This window comes from Bufo bufo, chromosome 1 (assembly GCF_905171765.1).
Source record: "Bufo bufo chromosome 1, aBufBuf1.1, whole genome shotgun sequence".
Taxonomy (NCBI): domain Eukaryota; kingdom Metazoa; phylum Chordata; class Amphibia; order Anura; family Bufonidae; genus Bufo; species Bufo bufo.
Window position 1 is genome coordinate 755,384,292 of NC_053389.1, and position 18,426 is coordinate 755,402,717.

Genomic DNA, 18,426 nt, shown 5'->3' on the forward strand with positions numbered 1-18,426 from the left:
TTTTTATCAACCGCAGCAGCCTCCGGTACTTCGCTAGCCTCCCCTTTGTAAGACAGGTTTGCTTTTTTTCTTGGGTAGTCTCAGGGAATACCCCTAAATTTAGTAGTCCAAAATGTCAAACAGGGGGTATTCTTCTGAAGAGGCCTACAGGATTCTGACCCAGTCGGATGAGGAGTGGGAACCCTCATCTGACGAATCTAGCGGGTCAGAATATGAACCTGTGGAAAGCAGTGGCTCTCTGACCCAAAGTTCGGACGAGGAGGTGGAGGTCCCTGGCAGCACCAGGCGTACCCGGCCCCATGTCGCTAGACCACAGGTTACGCAGGATCCGCTTCAAGAGCAGCAGAGTGGGGCTGTCGCTGCCGGATCACGTGGTGAGGCATACACCAGCAGCGCAGCCCTTCCTGGACCTAGTACCAGCACTGCCGTACAACCTGGTGAAGTAGCGAGCACCAGAAGGGCAGTTGAAGCTGGTACGGTGGCACGTGCAATAGTTACCCCGTCGCAGCCACCGCAAAGACGGGCCCGTAGAGCCCCTAGAGTCCCTGAGGTGCTGGCAAATCCTGATTGGCAGTCACCAACTTCAGCCGCACCAGTAGTTCCCCCTTTCACCGCCCAGTCTGGAGTTCGGGTTGAGACGGCTCAAATCGGTTCGGCCCTGGGATTTTTTGAGCTGTTCTTGACTGCGGAGCTCTTGGACTTAGTCGTGGCAGAGACCAACCAGTATGCCACACAATTTATAACCGCTAACCCGGGAAGCTATTATGCCCAGCCTTTCCGGTGGAAACCAGTCCAAGTTTCCGAGCTTAAATTTTTTTTGGGCCTTCTCCTCAACATGGGCCTGACAAAAAAGCATGAATTGCGGTCATATTGGTCAACGCACCCAATTCATCACATGCCCATGTTCTCTGCTGCTATGTCCAGGACACGATTTGAGACCATCCTACGTTTTCTGCATTTTAGCGACAATACCACCTCCCGTCCCAGAGGCCACCCTGCTTTTGACCGGCTCCACAAAATTCGGCCCCTCATAGACCATTTCAACCTGAAATTTGCAGATTTGTATACCCCTGAGCAAAACATCTGCGTAGACGAGTCCCTAATACATTTTACCGGGCGCCTTGGCTTCAAACAATACATCCCAAGCAAGCGTGCCCGGTATGGGGTCAAATTGTATAAGCTCTGTGAAAGGGCCACAGGCTATACCCACAAATTTCGGATCTATGAGGGAAAAGATCAGACCCTGGAGCCGGTCGGTTGCCCTGACTACCTGGGGAGCAGTGGGAAGACAGTCTGGGACTTGGTGTCACCCTTATTCGGCAAGGGGTACCATCTTTATGTGGACAATTTCTACACAAGTGTGGCCCTCTTTAGGCATTTGTTTCTAGAACGGATTTGCGCCTGTGGCACCATGCGAACTAGTCGCGTGGGCTTCCCCCAACGGCTTGTAACCACCCGTCTTGCAAGGGGGCAGAGGGCTGCCTTGTGTAACGAAGAACTGCTCGCGGTGAAATGGAGAGACAAGCGTGACGTTTACATGCTCTCCTCCATTCACGCAGACACGACAATCCAAATTGAGCGAGCAACCCGTGTCATTGAAAAGCCCCTCTGTGTCCACGACTATAATGCGCTCATGGGAGGGGTGGACTTCAATGACCAGATGTTGTCTCCGTATTTAGTTTCCCGCAGAACCAGACGCTGGTATAAGAAGGTGTCTGTATATTTAATTCAATTGGCGCTCTACAATAGTTTTGTTCTCTACAGTAAGGCTGGGAGAACAGGATCCTTCCTCAAATTCCAGGAAGAGATCATCGAGAACCTCCTTTACCCAGGAGGTTCCGTGGCCCCATCCACCAGTGTAGTTAGCCGTCTACACGAGCGACATTTCCCCAGTGTCGTTCCTGGTACCTCAACCCAACCGTCACCCCGAAAAAGATGTCGTGTCTGTAGCAGGAGTGGAATAAGGCGTGACACCCGCTATTTCTGTCCTGACTGTGCTGACCACCCTGCCCTATGCTATGGAGAGTGTTTCCGGAAGTACCACACACAGGTACACTTAGCATAGGGATCACATCTCACCAGGACAGGCACACAGGGCTATTAGGGCCCATTCACTCACAGCTGCTGCAAACCTCTCCTTTCACCTGGGATAAAGTGCATAATGTACTTCGCCACATCTTTGGGCGATTTGCGCTTTGCACATTGTCCCATGGGGAAGGAGAGGTTTGTTCTATAAAAGGTAAAAAAAACTAAACAAAAAAAAAAATACCGGTAAGTAAAAAAGTTAAATGTTCAGTTAAAAAAGTTTAAAAAAAGTTTCTATGTTCTGTTCAACAGTTAATAAAGTTATTGCTTTGCGGCCTGGTTTTTTCTTTTTTGTTTTGTTTTTTTTACCTTTCAGGTGGACCAACCGATCGACTAGCTGCAGCACTGATGTGCATTCGGACAGAAGCATTGCGCTGCTGTCAGATTACACGCAAGTCGGTGTATGCGGCGCTGCAAGACGAGATTTCTCCTCTGCAGTAAAAGATACGTTTGCCGAGGCATATGAGCTGAGGAGGTGGCGGTGTTCATATACTTTGGCAAACACTTTGTATATATAAAAAAAAAAATCCCGGCAATGATTTATTCATCCACATCGATTGATGTGAATGGAGAAATCTGGTTTGCCAGGGCATACGAGCTGAAGTGGGTATGGATGTTGGGCGGAGCTCCTATGTCCTGGCAGACGCCTTTCCCCTCCTTTTTCTTTTTTTGGCAGAGATTTTTTCATCCACATTGATCGATGCGAATGAAGAAATCTGTGCCGTTCATTTTTTTCTTTCAGCCCAGAGGCTGAACGGAAAAAAAAAATCTCATTACCCGTATGCTCAATATAAGGAGAATAGCAGAAACTCCTAATGCTGGGCATACATGTAATGATTGCGGAGACCCTCAAATGCCAGGGCAGTACAAACACCCCACAAATAACACCATTTTGGAAAGAAGACACCCCAAGGTATTCGCTGAGGGGCATATTGAGTCCATGAAAGATTGAAATTTTTGTCCCAAGTTAGCGGAAAGGGAGACTTTGTGAGAACAAAATCAAAAAAATCAATTTCCGCTAACTTGTGCCAAATTTTTTTTTTTTCAATGAACTCGCCATGCCCCTCATTGAATACCTTGGGGTGTCTTCTTTCCAAAATGGGGTCACATGTGGGGTATTTATACTGCCCTGGCATTTTAGGGGCCCCAAAGCGTGAGAAGAAGTCTGGTATCCAAATGTCTAAAAATGCCCTCCTAAAAGGAATTTGGGCACCTTTGCCCACCTAGGCTGCAAAAAAGTGTCACACATGTGGTATCTCCGTATTCAGCAGAAGTTGGGGAATATGTTTTGGGGTGTCATTTTACATATACCCATGCTGGGTGAGATAAATATCTTGGTCAAATGCCAACTTTGTATAAAAAAAATGGGAAAAGTTGTCTTTTGCCAAGATATTTCTCTCACCCAGCATGGGTATATGTAAAAAGACACCCCAAAACACATTCCCCACCTTCTCCTGAGTACGGAGATACCAGATGTGTGACACTTTTTTGCAGCCTAGGTGGGCAAAGGGGCCCACATTCCAAAGAGCACCTTTCGGATTTCACAGGTCATTTACCTACTTACCAGACATTAGGGCCCCTGGAAAATGCCAGGGCAGTATAACTACCCCACAAGTGACCCCATTTTGGAAAGAAGACACCCCAAGGTATTCCGTGAGGGGCATGGCAAGTTCCTAGAATTTTTTATTTTTTGTCACAAGTTAGTGGAAAATGATGATTTTTATTTTTTATTTTTTTTTCATACAAAGTCTCATATTCCACTAACTTGTGACAAAAAATAAAAATTTCCATGAACTCACTATGCCTATCAGCGAATACCTTGGGGTCTCTTCTTTCCAAAATGGGGTCACTTGTGGGGTAGTTATACTGCCCTGGCATTCTAGGGGCCCAAATGTGTGGTAAGGAGTTTGAAATCAAATTCAGTAAAAAATGACCTATGAAATCCAAAAGGTGCTCTTTGGAATGTGGGCCCCTTTGCCCACCTAGGCTGCAAAAAAGTGTCACACATCTGGTATCCCCGTACTCAGGAGAAGTTGAGGAATGTGTTTTGGGGTGTCTTTTTACATATACCCATGCTGGGTGAGATAAATATCTTGGTCAAATGCCAACTTTGTATAAAAAAATGGGAAAAGTTGTCTTTTGCCAAGATATTTCTCTCACCCAGCATGGGTATATGTAAAATGACACCCCAAAACACATTCCCCACCTTCTCCTGAGTACGGAGATACCAGATGTGTGACACTTTTTTGCAGCCTAGGTGGGCAAAGGGGCCCATATTCCAAAGAGCACCTTTCGGATTTGACAGGTCATTTTTTTCAGAATTTGATTTCAAACTCCTTACCACACATTTGGGCCCCTAGAATGCCAGGGCAGTATAACTACCCCACAAGTGACCCCATTTTGGAAAGAAGACACCCCAAGGTATTCCGTGAGGGGCATGGCAAGTTCCTAGAATTTTTTATTTTTTGTCACAAGTTAGTGGAAAATGATGATTTTTTTTTTTTTTTTTTTTTTCATACAAAGTCTCATATTCCACTAACTTGTGACAAAAAATAAAAACTTCCATGAACTCACTATGCCCATCAGCGAATACCTTGGGGTGTCTTCTTTCCAAAATGGGGTCACTTGTGGGGTAGTTATACTGCCCTGGCATTCTAGGGGCCCAAATGTGTGGTAAGGAGTTTGAAATCAAATTCTGAAAAAAATGACCTGTCAAATCCGAAAGGTGCTCTTTGGAATATGGGCCCCTTTGCCCACCTAGGCTGCAAAAAAGTGTCACACATCTGGTATCTCCGTACTCAGGAGAAGGTGGGGAATGTGTTTTGGGGTGTCATTTTACATATACCCATGCTGGGTGAGAGAAATATCTTGGCAAAAGACAACTTTTCCCATTTTTTTATACAAAGTTGGCATTTGACCAAGATATTTATCTCACCCAGCATGGGTATATGTAAAAAGACACCCCAAAACACATTCCTCAACTTCTCCTGAGTACGGGGATACCAGATGTGTGACACTTTTTTGCAGCCTAGGTGGGCAAAGGGGCCCACATTCCAAAGAGCACCTTTTGGATTTCATAGGTCATTTTTTACTGAATTTGATTTCAAACTCCTTACCACACATTTGGGCCCCTAGAATGCCAGGGCAGTATAACTACCCCACAAGTGACCCCATTTTGGAAAGAAGAGACCCCAAGGTATTCGCTGATGGGCATAGTGAGTTCATGGAAGTTTTTATTTTTTGTCACAAGTTAGTGGAATATGAGACTTTGTATGAAAAAAAAAAAAAAAAAAAAATCATAATTTTCCACTAACTTGTGACAAAAAATAAAAAATTCTAGGAACTCGCCATGCCCCTCACGGAATACCTTGGGGTGTCTTCTTTCCAAAATGGGGTCACTTGTGGGGTAGTTATACTGCCCTGTCATTCTAGGGGCCCAAATGTGTGGTAAGGAGTTTGAAATCAAATTCTGAAAAAAATGACCTGTCAAATCCGAAAGGTGCTCTTTGGAATATGGGCCCCTTTGCCCACCTAGGCTGCAAAAAAGTGTCACACATCTGGTATCTCCGTACTCAGGAGAAGGTGGGGAATGTGTTTTGGGGTGTCATTTTATATATACCCATGCTGGGTGAGATAAATATCTTGGTGAAATGCCAACTTTGTATAAAAAAATGGGAAAAGTTGTCTTTTGCCAAGATATTTCTCTCACCCAGCATGGGTATATATAAAATGACACCCCAAAACACATTCCCCACCTTCTCCTGAGTACGGAGATACCAGATGTGTGACACTTTTTTGCAGCCTAGGTGGGCAAAGGGGCCCATATTCCAAAGAGCACCTTTCGGATTTGACAGGTCATTTTTTTCAGAATTTGATTTCAAACTCCTTACCACACATTTGGGCCCCTAGAATGCCAGGGCAGTATAACTACCCCACAAGTGACCCCATTTTGGAAAGAAGAGACCCCAAGGTATTTCGTTATGGGCATAGTGAGTTCATAGAAGTTTTTATTTTTTGTCACAAGTTAGTGGAATATGAGACTTTGTAAGAAAAAAAAAAAAAAAAAAAAAATCATCATTTTCCGCTAACTTGTGACAAAAAATAAAAAGTTCTATGAACTCACTATGCCCATCAGCGAATACCTTAGGGTGTGTACTTTCCGAAATGGGGTCATTTGTGGGGTGTTTGTACTGTCTGGGCATTGCAGAACCTCAGGAAACATGACAGGTGCTCAGAAAGTCAGAGCTGCTTCAAAAAGCGGAAATTCACATTTTTGTACCATAGTTTGTAAACGCTATAACTTTTACCCAAACCATTTTTTTTTTACCCAAACATTTTTTTTTTATCAAAGACATGTAGAACTATAAATTTAGAGCAAAATTTCTATATGGATGTCGTTTTTTTTGCAAAATTTTACAACTGAAAGTGAAAAATGTCATTTTTTTGCAAAAAAATCGTTAAATTTCGATTAATAACAAAAAAAGTAAAAATGTCAGCAGCAATGAAATACCACCAAATGAAAGCTCTATTAGTGAGAAGAAAAGGAGGTAAAATTCATTTGGGTGGTAAGTTGCATGACCGAGCAATAAACGGTGAAAGTAGTGTAGGTCAGAAGTGTAAAAAGTGGCCTGGTCTTTCAGGGTGTTTAAGCACTGGGGGCTGAGGTGGTTAAATAGATGTGGGTTTTGCTTTAGAGACATTTACTCAATGTCTGGTTGCACAAGTTGTAATACTGAGCAGTTAGCTTGTTAGTTCACAAAAAATGCAAGTGAGCACAATGCTTGATAATGACTCGTTATAAGACTGGCGTTATAGGCAGTGAGTAGGTTTGATTGGGCTAGTCCTGAGGGTGTTATTCTGACATTCCTTGGTTTTCCCTCTTTACCTCCTATACATGGATCTGGACTTCACTGCAGGGGATCCACAAGGCCGCTACCCCTTGGAATAGTCACAGTGGGGTTGGCTCCTGACCCACTGGGGTTACAGACACCAGTGCCAAGCACCAAGGGATCATGCAATACACATAGTCAAGAAACAGGCAAAGGTCAGGGCAAGTAGAGTACATGCAAATATATGAAAAAGTTCACATGTCAGGGCAGGCATCTCAGGGTCAGTACAGTAAATAGGCATGGGTCAGGTCAGGTGGCAGAGAGTCAAGGTCTAGAAAACAGGAAGAAGTCAGTACACAGACAGACAAACTGATTATCACTCTTTTAAATGGCCCAGCAAGCAAGAGAAACCAAAAGGAATCTAATGGATTGCCCAGGTAAGGGTTGGAACATACAGCCCAGCACAGGAGGGTTAATGAGCTAATTAATCAAACAGCTGAACACAGAGAAAAAACAATTAACCCTTGTAGTGCAGGTAGATGTTCAATAAATAGATACTAATACACAGACAGAAAGAGACCTAGTAGCCTGCAGCATGGGACACAGAATCTGGTGGATACTAGGTGAGTGATGCTGCGCCCGTGCCCGCCCCAGATATTGGGATGGCGGCGGGCATGGAGTATCACAATAACAATTGGATGCAAGCAAATGTTAACTGCTGCCATTGTGAAGGAAAATTAATCATGATCATTAGGATAATCAGATTTAGGAGTGTTGGTAGCCTTCTAAGATAAGTGGGACACATGAGGTTCTGGGGGCTTCCCAGAACAACACAGGCTTTTTCAGTTGAACAAGTTGATCATAGCATGAGCTCCGCTTGAGGTCCTGCCAAGTTGGGTTGCCCAATGACTGCCAGCTGCTATCAGCCTGTCATACTGTGCTGCTATGTGTCTCTGAGAAGCTCCTCTCTACTACAGCCTGGTACACTAATACTCAGCTCACTGAACTGCAGCAGATACTTTGTACCATTAAGCCTCTGTGGGTACTCATGGCTGCTTCACCTATCATTGAAACCTTGCTACCCTCTTTCACAAGCATACAACTTGCATTTCATATATGCCTTGTGAACTTTGCTGTACAGCCCCAAGCTACAGGATAGTAAACAGTTCTAGTCATCTTTTTAAAGGAGCACTCAATGCAACAACCATATTAGTATAAAGCTAAACCGTGCAGCCCACTACACATGTCCACCTGTGGCAGTCAGTCACAAAATCGTGTGCCCATTGGCTGTTGCTTGTGGCCGTCACCTGAGGATGAGTACCCTCATATTTGTTCCTTTTGTCCAGGGGTGGACTGGGAACTTAAAATAGCCCTGGAAAAAATACTAAAAGTGGCCCCCGTTTTGTAGTTGGTTCCAAATTGATGGAAGGCAGGGCCAGCAATACCATATTGTGGCACATTATACCACCCCAACAGAGCCAAACACCACAGTACAGAACTAAATAAATCGGCAAAAACTTCCACTGGCCGGCCGTGAGGAGGGCCCAGGCAGCCCCCTGGGCATCGGCCTACCGGGGAATTTCCCTGTAAGGTCTATGGCCAATCTGCCCCTGCTTTTGTTCCACTAGTCCACTCATTCTGCTGTACACTAACACTCTTCCTCCTCTTACTATACCATCCTATTGGTTCCTCCCTACACTCCAACACTACAGCACAACATGCAGAGCCATCACACTGCCCTCTACGTGAGTGCCGCGCTCTGCGTGGGCCTTGCGCTGATGCCAGACTTCTCCTCCAGCAAACTGCCAGCTACAAAATTACTTGTGACCAGTGTCATTGGCAGGGTTTGGCGGTGCCCACCACATGAGCAAACTACTTACCACGATCCACTCAAGAGGCAGAGCAGACATATAGAAGAAGTAAAGGGAAAACACAAATATAAAGGGGAAGACACAGGAATGCTGTAAGAGGGGAAAAGGTTAAGCCTGCATTAGATGTTGTGAACGAAAAATTGTAATATCATTTGCAAAAGAGCGATCTTCGTACTTTGATAGTTTCCAGCGATCGCAAAAAAAGTTCGATTCTCGCTGATTGTGATCCTTCAGCATGCTTAAAAATTCTCGTTCATCAAGTGCATATCTGAGTGTGTGATAAGTCGTCACCCGTTTGTTAGAAGATCAGACTGCAGGTGTGGTGTAGTGTAGCGAGTTTATAACGATCTAATTACTGGTAACTACAACGACCATTGCTCTGTGTAATGTGAACACTTTCGAATACTAACGAGTCGCTATTCGATCGTCAATCATCATCGGTACAAAATCTATTTGGCTAATACAGCCCTTACCCCCTACCCTACATACAGATACAACTAATGTGAGGATCATTCATAAACACTCATTTAATCTGAATTCTTATTAAATTGATAATATTTTAGCTTAAATTTAGTGTTTATGAGCTCTCAGGAATGCAGAGGTAAGGGCTACAGACCCAGTCATCAGACAAGCTCCTCTGATGGATTTCACTGTGAAGGGGACAGAGCAGCCTCCAATACAGTGTATGTGAAAAGAGGCTGGTTGCAGAAGACAAACTCTTAATATTATGGAATAAAGATCTAAAGGAAACAATGGCTTTCAAACATGTCCATAGCCTTTAAAGTAATCTGTCACCAGCCACCAACTTGGCATAGACACATAGCTGTGATTCACCCGATTCAAACGCTGTTTTTCTTTTGTTGATCCGAGGCCCTGTTCCCGAGTTATGATACTTTTTCACAATAGGCAAATCTCTTCCAATTCCAGAATTCCCAGAAGCTACAAGAATGTCAGCAAGGTGCTGAAGAGGTGAAGATCTTAATGAAGGAGAATGTGGATAAAATATTTGAGAGGGAAGGAAAACTTGAAAATCTAGAAGTTCGATCAGATGAACTAAAGAACATGGTATGTCCTTAACTTTTGTAAAATTGCTTTAATCTGTCTACGTGTTTGATTTGACTACAGAACTACAGTTTTCTGCAGAAGATGAACAATATTAGACATCTTAAATGCTGACCCCACAAGATTTACTTACGAGACCAAGCCAAAGAGGAGATCCTCCACTGCCTTCCAGAGGGCCACTGTAAAGACATAGGCAACAGCAGAGGCTTACTGGAATGCATCAGGAGGTCTCTTCATTAGTGGTGAGTAGTTAATGGAAACTTTGGGTATGTTACCTAAACACTCTAGTATTTATATTCCCAGAGAGTATACGGTATACTCACAGATGAGGTGGCCACTGGTTGCTACATGTAAAGGAAAATGAATGAAGTGGCCATTCATTCACTGCTTGGATGCAAGAGGCAGAGATCCCCATTTTCAGCAGAAGAGAGGGTACCAGAAGTGGGACCCACATCTATCAGACACTTATAGCATATCCTGTGGATAAGCCATAAATGTCTGAGATGGGAATGCCTCTTGCAATCTATGACCAGCTATAAAGCTAGCATACAAGACATATCTACTGGGAATATAACTCTCTTCATTCACGTTCTGTCTCTAACCGAAACACTTTTCAGTAAAGTTGATATTTTAAAGCATACGTCATGTTAGGTAATTTTTTCTAAATGAGCTGTCATGTTGGGTGTACATAAGGACACTAAATCTAGCCATTATATGACTTGCATCTGACACCCGGCCCTCGCCCCTCAAATTCTCAGTTTTCACTGAGCTAGTGGGTTGAGACTACCTTAATGTCTTCCATAGACTGCACATGAAAACAGCAGGACCTCATTCTCTCACTCACTCACAAACTCAGAATTAGCAGTAGTACCAAACAGGACATTAGAGAGAAGTACTGAGCAGTACTGATGTGAACAGAACACTTGGGATGAGATAGAAAACTCACAATTACATGTCATGTTAGGTAATTGTTTCTGAATAAGCTACCATGTGGGTGTACGTGAGGACACTAAATCTAGCCATTATATGACTTGCATCTGGCATTTCATCCCCTGCCCCTCTAATTCTCAGTTTTCACTGAGCTAGTGGGTTGGGACTAGTTGCTTAATGTCTTCTATAGACTGCACATGGAAATAGCAGGACCTAACTCTCTCACTCACTGACTCAGAATTAGCAGTAGTACCATACAGGACATTAGAGAGAAATACTGAGCAGTACTGATGTGAACAGAGCAGTTGGGATGAGATAGAAAACTACAGACAATTACATGTCATGTTAGGTAATTCTTTTTTCTAAATAAGTTCTCATGTGTGTGCATGAGGGCACTAAATCTAGCCATTATATGACTTGCATCTGACATTTCACCCCCTGCCCTTCTAATTCTCAGTTTTCACTGAGCTAGTGGGTTGGGACTAGTTGCTTAATGTCTTCCATAGACTGCACATGGAAACAGCAGGACCCAACTCGTTCACTCACTTACTCACTCATTCAGACTCAGCAGTAGTACCGGACTACTGAGGCTACTGAGAGGCTACTGAGCAGTACTGATGTGAACAGAGCACTTGGGATGAGATAGAAAACTCACAATTAGCTGCAGTAGCCTCTGTGTCTCTGTATCTCCCCCCCCCCCCCCCCTCCTTAGACTTCTATGTGTGCTTGTAATCTGAATCTTTAGTGAGCTGACAGGCCGTCTCCCCTCTCAAGATAAAGTTCTCACAGAAATCAGAGAGAATGTTACCGTATTATTTGCCCTATAAGACGCACCTGCCCATAAGACGCACCTAGGTTTTTGAGGAGGAAAATAAGAAAATATAGATTTTGAACAAAAAGGTGTGCTTTTGGTGGGTTTTGAACTAATGGTGGTCTGTGGATGACACTATTATGGGGGATCTGTTGAGGACACTGTTATGGGGGATCTGTGGGTGACACTGTTATGGGGATCTGTGGGTGACACTGTTATGGGGATCTCTGGATGGCTCTTATTGGGGTCTCTGGATGACACTGTTATGGGGATCTGTGGATGACACTGTTATGGGGGGGATCTGTGGATGACCCATATATGTGTCATCCACAGATCCCCACCATAACAGTGTCCTTGTAGTGTGAATGACCCCCAATACAGGGGGTGGGGGTCGCATCTGGTTTTATAATGACAGCGTGGCCCGTGCAGTGACTGTATTCTACTACACGGGCCCCGCTCACTGTATACCGTAGTTTAGAAGGGGGGGGGGAGTTGATACGTGCAGAAAAGCATTTTTCTCTAATAAGATATATTAAAGTTTCTTAGCTCACCTGTACTATTGATTTATTCAAAGTTTGTTGAAAGTTTGAAACCATTGAAATTCCAATTTGTTGCCTTGCAACCTTTCAACCCAAGAATCAAACATGTTCTATCTACCCAGAAATATATGCACTGTGCTTTCATGTTTGTCAGTATAATAACTAACTTGATGATTCCACCTACAGGCCATCAGCTTCCAGAAGACAGCTCAAACTGTGGAACGTAGAACACGCTGGGAGAAATGGCGCTGGTACATTATTTCTGGATTAGTAGTTCTTTTGGCTTTAATTATTATCATCGCTATTATTGTTAGTCAGCTGAGTGGAGGTGAAGAAGCACCACAATCAACTGTGGCTGTGGGCGGCAACTGAACCGCATGAGATGCTGACTCTCCCAACTTCTCCACATGTGGGATACCTTAGAGAAAAAGAAGGACAAATACAATGGAAGACTTGCTTAATAACACCTGGTAAGATCTGAAGAACATTCTTCTCCCATGACTGGCAATCACATGGATTGCTCTGTCAAAAATCACTGTGCTTAGTCCTCGCTACTGCCCAATGAACTGGAGTATGAAGGTCCCAGATGACTCTCAGCACCCTGCCATGATATGGAGTCTTTAACAGCAACATGCTATGTACACAGCACTGATGAATGTGTGAAGACCTCACCATTTTGTGTACAGTCCTGGAGGCATCTATTGTGTTTTTATTGTTTGCTAATTGCTATGTACAGTATGTCCATATTCTGCCAGCTGAGCTATCAAAGCCTTTAGACAATGTCCAAATTCCCTGTTGTTCATCTTGTGCCTTAAAGTGACAATAAGCCTAGTCGATCTTCGTATCTTCTCTCAATATAATCTATTACTTCCTGTCATTCGCCATTTCAGGAGTGAGAGATGTTCTTCACTAGGCCTACAGACAGGAAGTCAATAAAATGTCAGCCCTCATCATCAGGGGTTTATCTAATATATTTCCGTTTTGATGACCTCTACGAACATTTCCTTATATGTGTGCAATGTTTTTATAACATACACCTGACAATGATAGGTCTAGTTTTCCTTTAAGCGGTTGGCCACTTTGTGAAATAAAAATCTATACAATAGCATAAACTTCTGGGTACTAGCATAAGAAACCTCAAGCCCCCCCATAACCCACCACAGCACCCAGGTTTAGGGTCCCCTGCTGCCCATGGATTCCATCTGTAAACAGTGGATGCTGGTGGCTGCCACATCCATGCAATCACGATGGCAGCATTAAATGCTGGCTGCTTTCCCCATACACTTCTTCTTCTTCACTAGTGCTCATGGCATTGTGTGCATGCACAGATAAATGCAGCGCAATCTCCTGAATGCTCTCAGAACCAGCACAGAAGAGGATGCATCTGGGGCAGTGGTAATGTGAGTGCATCTTGTGACTGCTGATCTTGATTGCAATGGATGTCCTGGCCACCAGCATCCACTGTTTACAGATGTAATCCATGGGCAGCAGGGGACCTTGACCTAGAGTGCTGTGGTGGGATATGGAGGGCTTAGGGGTTTTCTGTGCTAGTGCCCACAGGTTCATGACCTAGTAAAGTGTCTTTCACAACGTGACCAATCCCTTTAACTACTCTAACACCTCATTGTGTGCGCAGACTGTAATTTGTGAGCCCCATAATGTATACCTAGTGACTGAGAATGGGTATTTTGTAATGGCTTACTGGTAAAGTAGGATTTATTACCAACTTTTGCTTCTAATAAACTTGGTTTAGAAGGACTCTCACGTTGTTCTTTGTGTGTGGTGATATACAGAGGATAAAAAGGTTGTATAAACTGTAAAATTAAGATGGAAAAAAAATGAGGAGTTCCCTTCAGAACACCTCCTGTGCCAGGGGCGGATTGGGAATTTAAAGTGGCCCTGGAAAAAAAGTGGCCCCATGTTGTAAGTGGGTCCAAATTGACAGAAGACGGGACAAAACAAGTAGGCAGGGACAACAGAAGTAGGCAGGGCCTGCAATACCACAGTGCAGTACAGAATACCGCCCCAGCAGAACAAAATACCACAGGGCAGCACAAAATACTGTCACCCCAACCACAAAATTCAACTGTATCACAGTTGAGTTCAGGGGGGCACCTGTGGCCGTTGAGCACCAGATCATTATGTACCTGGCCTGCTGCCATCAAGAGGACTTGACTGGCCCCCTGGGCATCGGCCCACCGGGAAATTTCCCTGTATGGCCAATCCGCCCCTGTCCTGTGCATATGTCATGGATTGAGGGGGGCTAAATCTATTAGCCACAGAAATGAGCCACTACAAGGACAAAATCCTGCTTTGGAGGACTCCCCTGAATGAGAGTCATGTAATATCACAGAAATATGCAACTGCACATGACTTCCCTGGGGCTACCAGATGATTTCCTGGACTTGTGGTAATCTGCTGATCACAAGTGGGTTCACAATGGGCCATGTGTTGGTAAAGTCCTTCTGTCATCTTATATGTGAAAATTTTTCATTGTGTTTGAAAATAAAATTGAAGGCTTAGACCCAGTTAGCAACAGGGATCCATGGGCAACCGGATGTCTCATCAACCCCAAACAGCTGACCATACATGATCACCTGAAAAGGTAGATATTAGATGGTTTTCTCCTAAATCAACTTTGCAGTAGGCTTAATGGTAAAGTCCAGGATAGAAAACTTATTTTCAAACACCTTATAATGGCATGTCACTGTGGTCACATATAGAGTGTCCCTGTGTCTGAAGGACCCAGCACATTTCTTCCTTGCGTTGACAGCCTACTGATTTTGAAGACCACCATGTAATACTTAATTTTTCTTTTGGTGCCTCCGCAGGAAAACGTGACACTTGCTGCCAGGTCTACGTATTACAGCTGATGGTCAAAGGGGATCATCAAAAGTGTTCAAGCTGACTATCAGGTCAAGGCATTATTGGAGCTTTCTAGCTTCTTAACCCCTTAGGGACTCAGCCTTATTTCACCTTAAGGACCAGGCCATTTTTTGCAAATCTGACCAGTGTCACTTTAAGTGGTGATAACTTTAAAACACTTATCCAGGCCATTTTGACTTATCCATGTTGGCATTGACGAACATATTTAAAGGATGCCAGTGTATGTATGTATTGAAAATTAGTTTAGACAAAAGATATTTGGGTGGTTGAAATGTTTTATATGCACCCCTGAAAAATATTGCCCCTCAAGGGAACACATAGCCCTCTGTCTCAATTTGGTTTGCTTGCCCATAGACTAACACCATTTGTTCTCTACTGTAAAAGTGGTGGCTTTGGCGCTGGCTGTCCTCCTAGGGACCGCGGTTTAGGAAACACTGTATTAAGTTAGTGTAATAACATGGAAAAGATCAGTTATGCGATAGCTTGGAAAATTAGAATAAATCTACTAAGAGACAGGAAAATATGAAATGTTTACCATGATGGAGACCTGTAATTCTCACAACAAAATGTGAGATGAGCCCCTTGGGAGCAGAGGACTCTATTAATAAGAAGACTGTGTAAACACTGTCTGAGAGCTGTATGGTGCTGAAGTCATCACATATCCTGCTGTGTGACGCCCCAGCCTCAGGTCACACAAGTCAAACATAAGACACGCTACTCTGTCATACCAGTAGACCCAATTCCCCAGGCTAGGTTTGCTGATTTTCCATATCCTGTTTAATAGAACACAATCAACACTTCATTATTTTAAAATAAGTTGAGGGATTGTTCGCACTACAAATTTTCTGCATGGGTGTTTCCAATGGGAATTTGTGCTGCCTCTCATGGTTGTGGAGCGTTTCCAGACAACGTCAAGGAAATCCAAGGACATGTCCCTTCTTAGAATGACTTTCGCCAGCAAACCTGGCGGGTATCCTCACACAGATTAGCCCTGTTGAATGGGGCTAAATCTCTGGCGGCATGCGGACATCAGAAGGTCAGCCTTTAATTTTTGCTGTGGATTCTGCAGTGTGAACATACTCACAGGGTGGTCATACAATTTTTTTCAGATGCTTAGTACTGATTCTACACTGAAAAGCTGCCTTGAAAGTAAAGCAAAGAGAGGCACTTACAAATGTAGCGGCATGGACATTTGGACAACAAGAGCCACAACCGCTTTATTCTAGTGTGAGAACCTGGATCCCCCCACCAGGGATGGGCATTCCATATGTGCCCAGTACCACCCTAAATGCAGCTAAAAGCTCATTACTGTCTATTAGCCTACATGTAAGGGACTGCGCTAATTAATTCCACATAACACAGTAAATAGTGGTTTCTAAAGGCCAGTGGCGACTCTAGGAACAATATATAGGGGGGACACAAAGATACCACAGTCAAAAATGGGGGGGCAAAAACAAAATAAGTATATATAAATAAGATTACAAAATACCAGAGAATTGCGGTATGCAGGGATACATTTATAATAAAACAATTTACTTACAAAAGAAGCTATTCAGTCGTCTGCTGTGCCGTCCTCTGCTTGCTTCCGCGGATTGTTTCCCCTTCTTTCTGTCTCTCGTCAGTGCGCAGGTGCACTGTTATGGGGGATCTGTGGAAGACACACTGTTATGGGGGATCTGTGGAAGACACACTGTTATGGGGGCATCTGTGGATGACACTGTTATTATGCCTCTCATTAGCCTTCATTATGCCTCTCATCACTCCCATATCAGCCCCCATGCCTCTCATTAGCCCCCATATCAGCCCTTATGCCTCATTAGCCCCCATTATAAGCCCTTATGCCTCATTAGCCCCCATTATGCCTCTTATTAGCCCCCATTATGCCTCTCATCACCCCCATATCAGCCCCCATGCCTCTCATTAGCCCCATATCAGCCCTGATGCCTCATTAGCCCCCATTATAAGCCCTTATGCCTCATTAGCCCCCATTATGCCTCTTATTAGCCCCCATTATGCCTCTCATAACCCCCATATCAGCCCCCATGCCTCTCATTAGCCCCATATCAGCCCTGATGCCTCATTAGCCCCCATTATAAGCCATTATGCCTCATTAGCCCACATTATGCCTCTTATTAGCCCCCATATGCCTCATTAGCCCCCATATGCCTAATTAGCTCCCATATGCCTCATTAGCCCCCATTGTGTCTCTAATTAGCCCCCATGATGCCTCTCATTAGCCCCCATTATGCATCTTATTAGCCCCATATGCCTCATTAGCCCCCATATGCCTCATTAGCCCCTATTATGCCCCCAGCAGCCTCATTTTTTATAAAATAAAAAAACCACTTACCTCTCCTGCTCCTGGATGCCGCCTGCAATTTTCTTTCTCCTCAGTCGACTGTGCTCTGAACTGGCGCGCACAGCATGAGGTCACAGAGCGCCCTCACGCTGTGCGCAGCCCTGCACAGCCGACAGCCGAGGACCAGGAAGCGGTAAGTACAGATCCTTTACCGCTTCCTGGTCCTTCAGTACTAATGAGCGCTTCCATAATGGAAGCGCTCATTAGTATTCACCAGCCATTGGGGCTCAAGAGGCAGAGCAGCTGCTTTGGGGAATCAGCGGGGGGGCACCCGGGGGGGGGGGGAGAACAATTGCCCCCCCCTTGCCCCCCTGTAGCGACGCCACTACTAAAGGCCCATATGCAGTGCATTCGGAAAGTCTTCAGACACTTTCATGTTTTTGCATATTTTGCTATATTGCAGCCTAGCCTGGTGCTAAAATTTTAAAAAAAATCAGGTCCCCCCCCCCCCCCCCATCATTCTGCACTCAGTACCCCATAATGAGAAAGTGAAAATGGAATTTTAGAAATGTTTGCAAATTTATAAAAATAAATCCACATGGACATAAGTATTCAGACCCTTTGCTATGACACTTGACATTTTGCTCTGGGGACCTCCCATTTCTATTGATCATCTTTGAGATCTTTCTACACCTTGATTGGAGTCACCTGTGGTAAATTCAGTTGATTAGACATGATTTGGAAAGACACAGCCCTGTCTGTGTAAGGTCAGAACAAAAACCAAGCCATGAAGAGGAAAGAACTGCCTGTAGAGCTCAGAGACAGGATTGTGTGGAGGCAGAGATCTAGAGAAGGGTGCAAACATTTCTGCTACACTGAAAGTTCTCAAGAGCACAGTGGCCTGCATAATTGTTAAAAGGAAGAAGTTTGGAACAACTAGGACTATTCTCTGGGGGAGAAGGGCCTTGGTAAGAGAGATTACCCAGAACCCATTGGTTAAGCTCCAAACATCCTGTGTGCAGATGGGAGAAACTTCCAGAAGATCAACCACTGCAGCACTCTGGGCTTTATGGCAGAGTGGCCAGAATGAAGCATCTCCTCTGTAAAAGACACA

The 18,426-nt window shown here is 44.3% G+C and overlaps 1 protein-coding gene across 1 annotated transcript in view; it reads left to right on the forward strand.

Moving 5' to 3' along the window:
• LOC120986147 (vesicle-associated membrane protein 5-like) overlaps positions 1–13,885 on the forward strand; it is a 42,162-nt gene extending 28,277 nt beyond the window's left edge. Inside the window, exons 2-3 of the mRNA XM_040414523.1 lie at positions 9,713–9,850; positions 12,314–13,885. Coding sequence (XP_040270457.1) covers positions 9,713–9,850; positions 12,314–12,499 — 324 coding nt within the window. The 3' untranslated portion in view covers positions 12,500–13,885. The remainder of the gene's footprint in view (positions 1–9,712; positions 9,851–12,313) is intronic.
• The last annotated feature ends 4,541 nt before the right edge of the window (positions 13,886–18,426 follow it).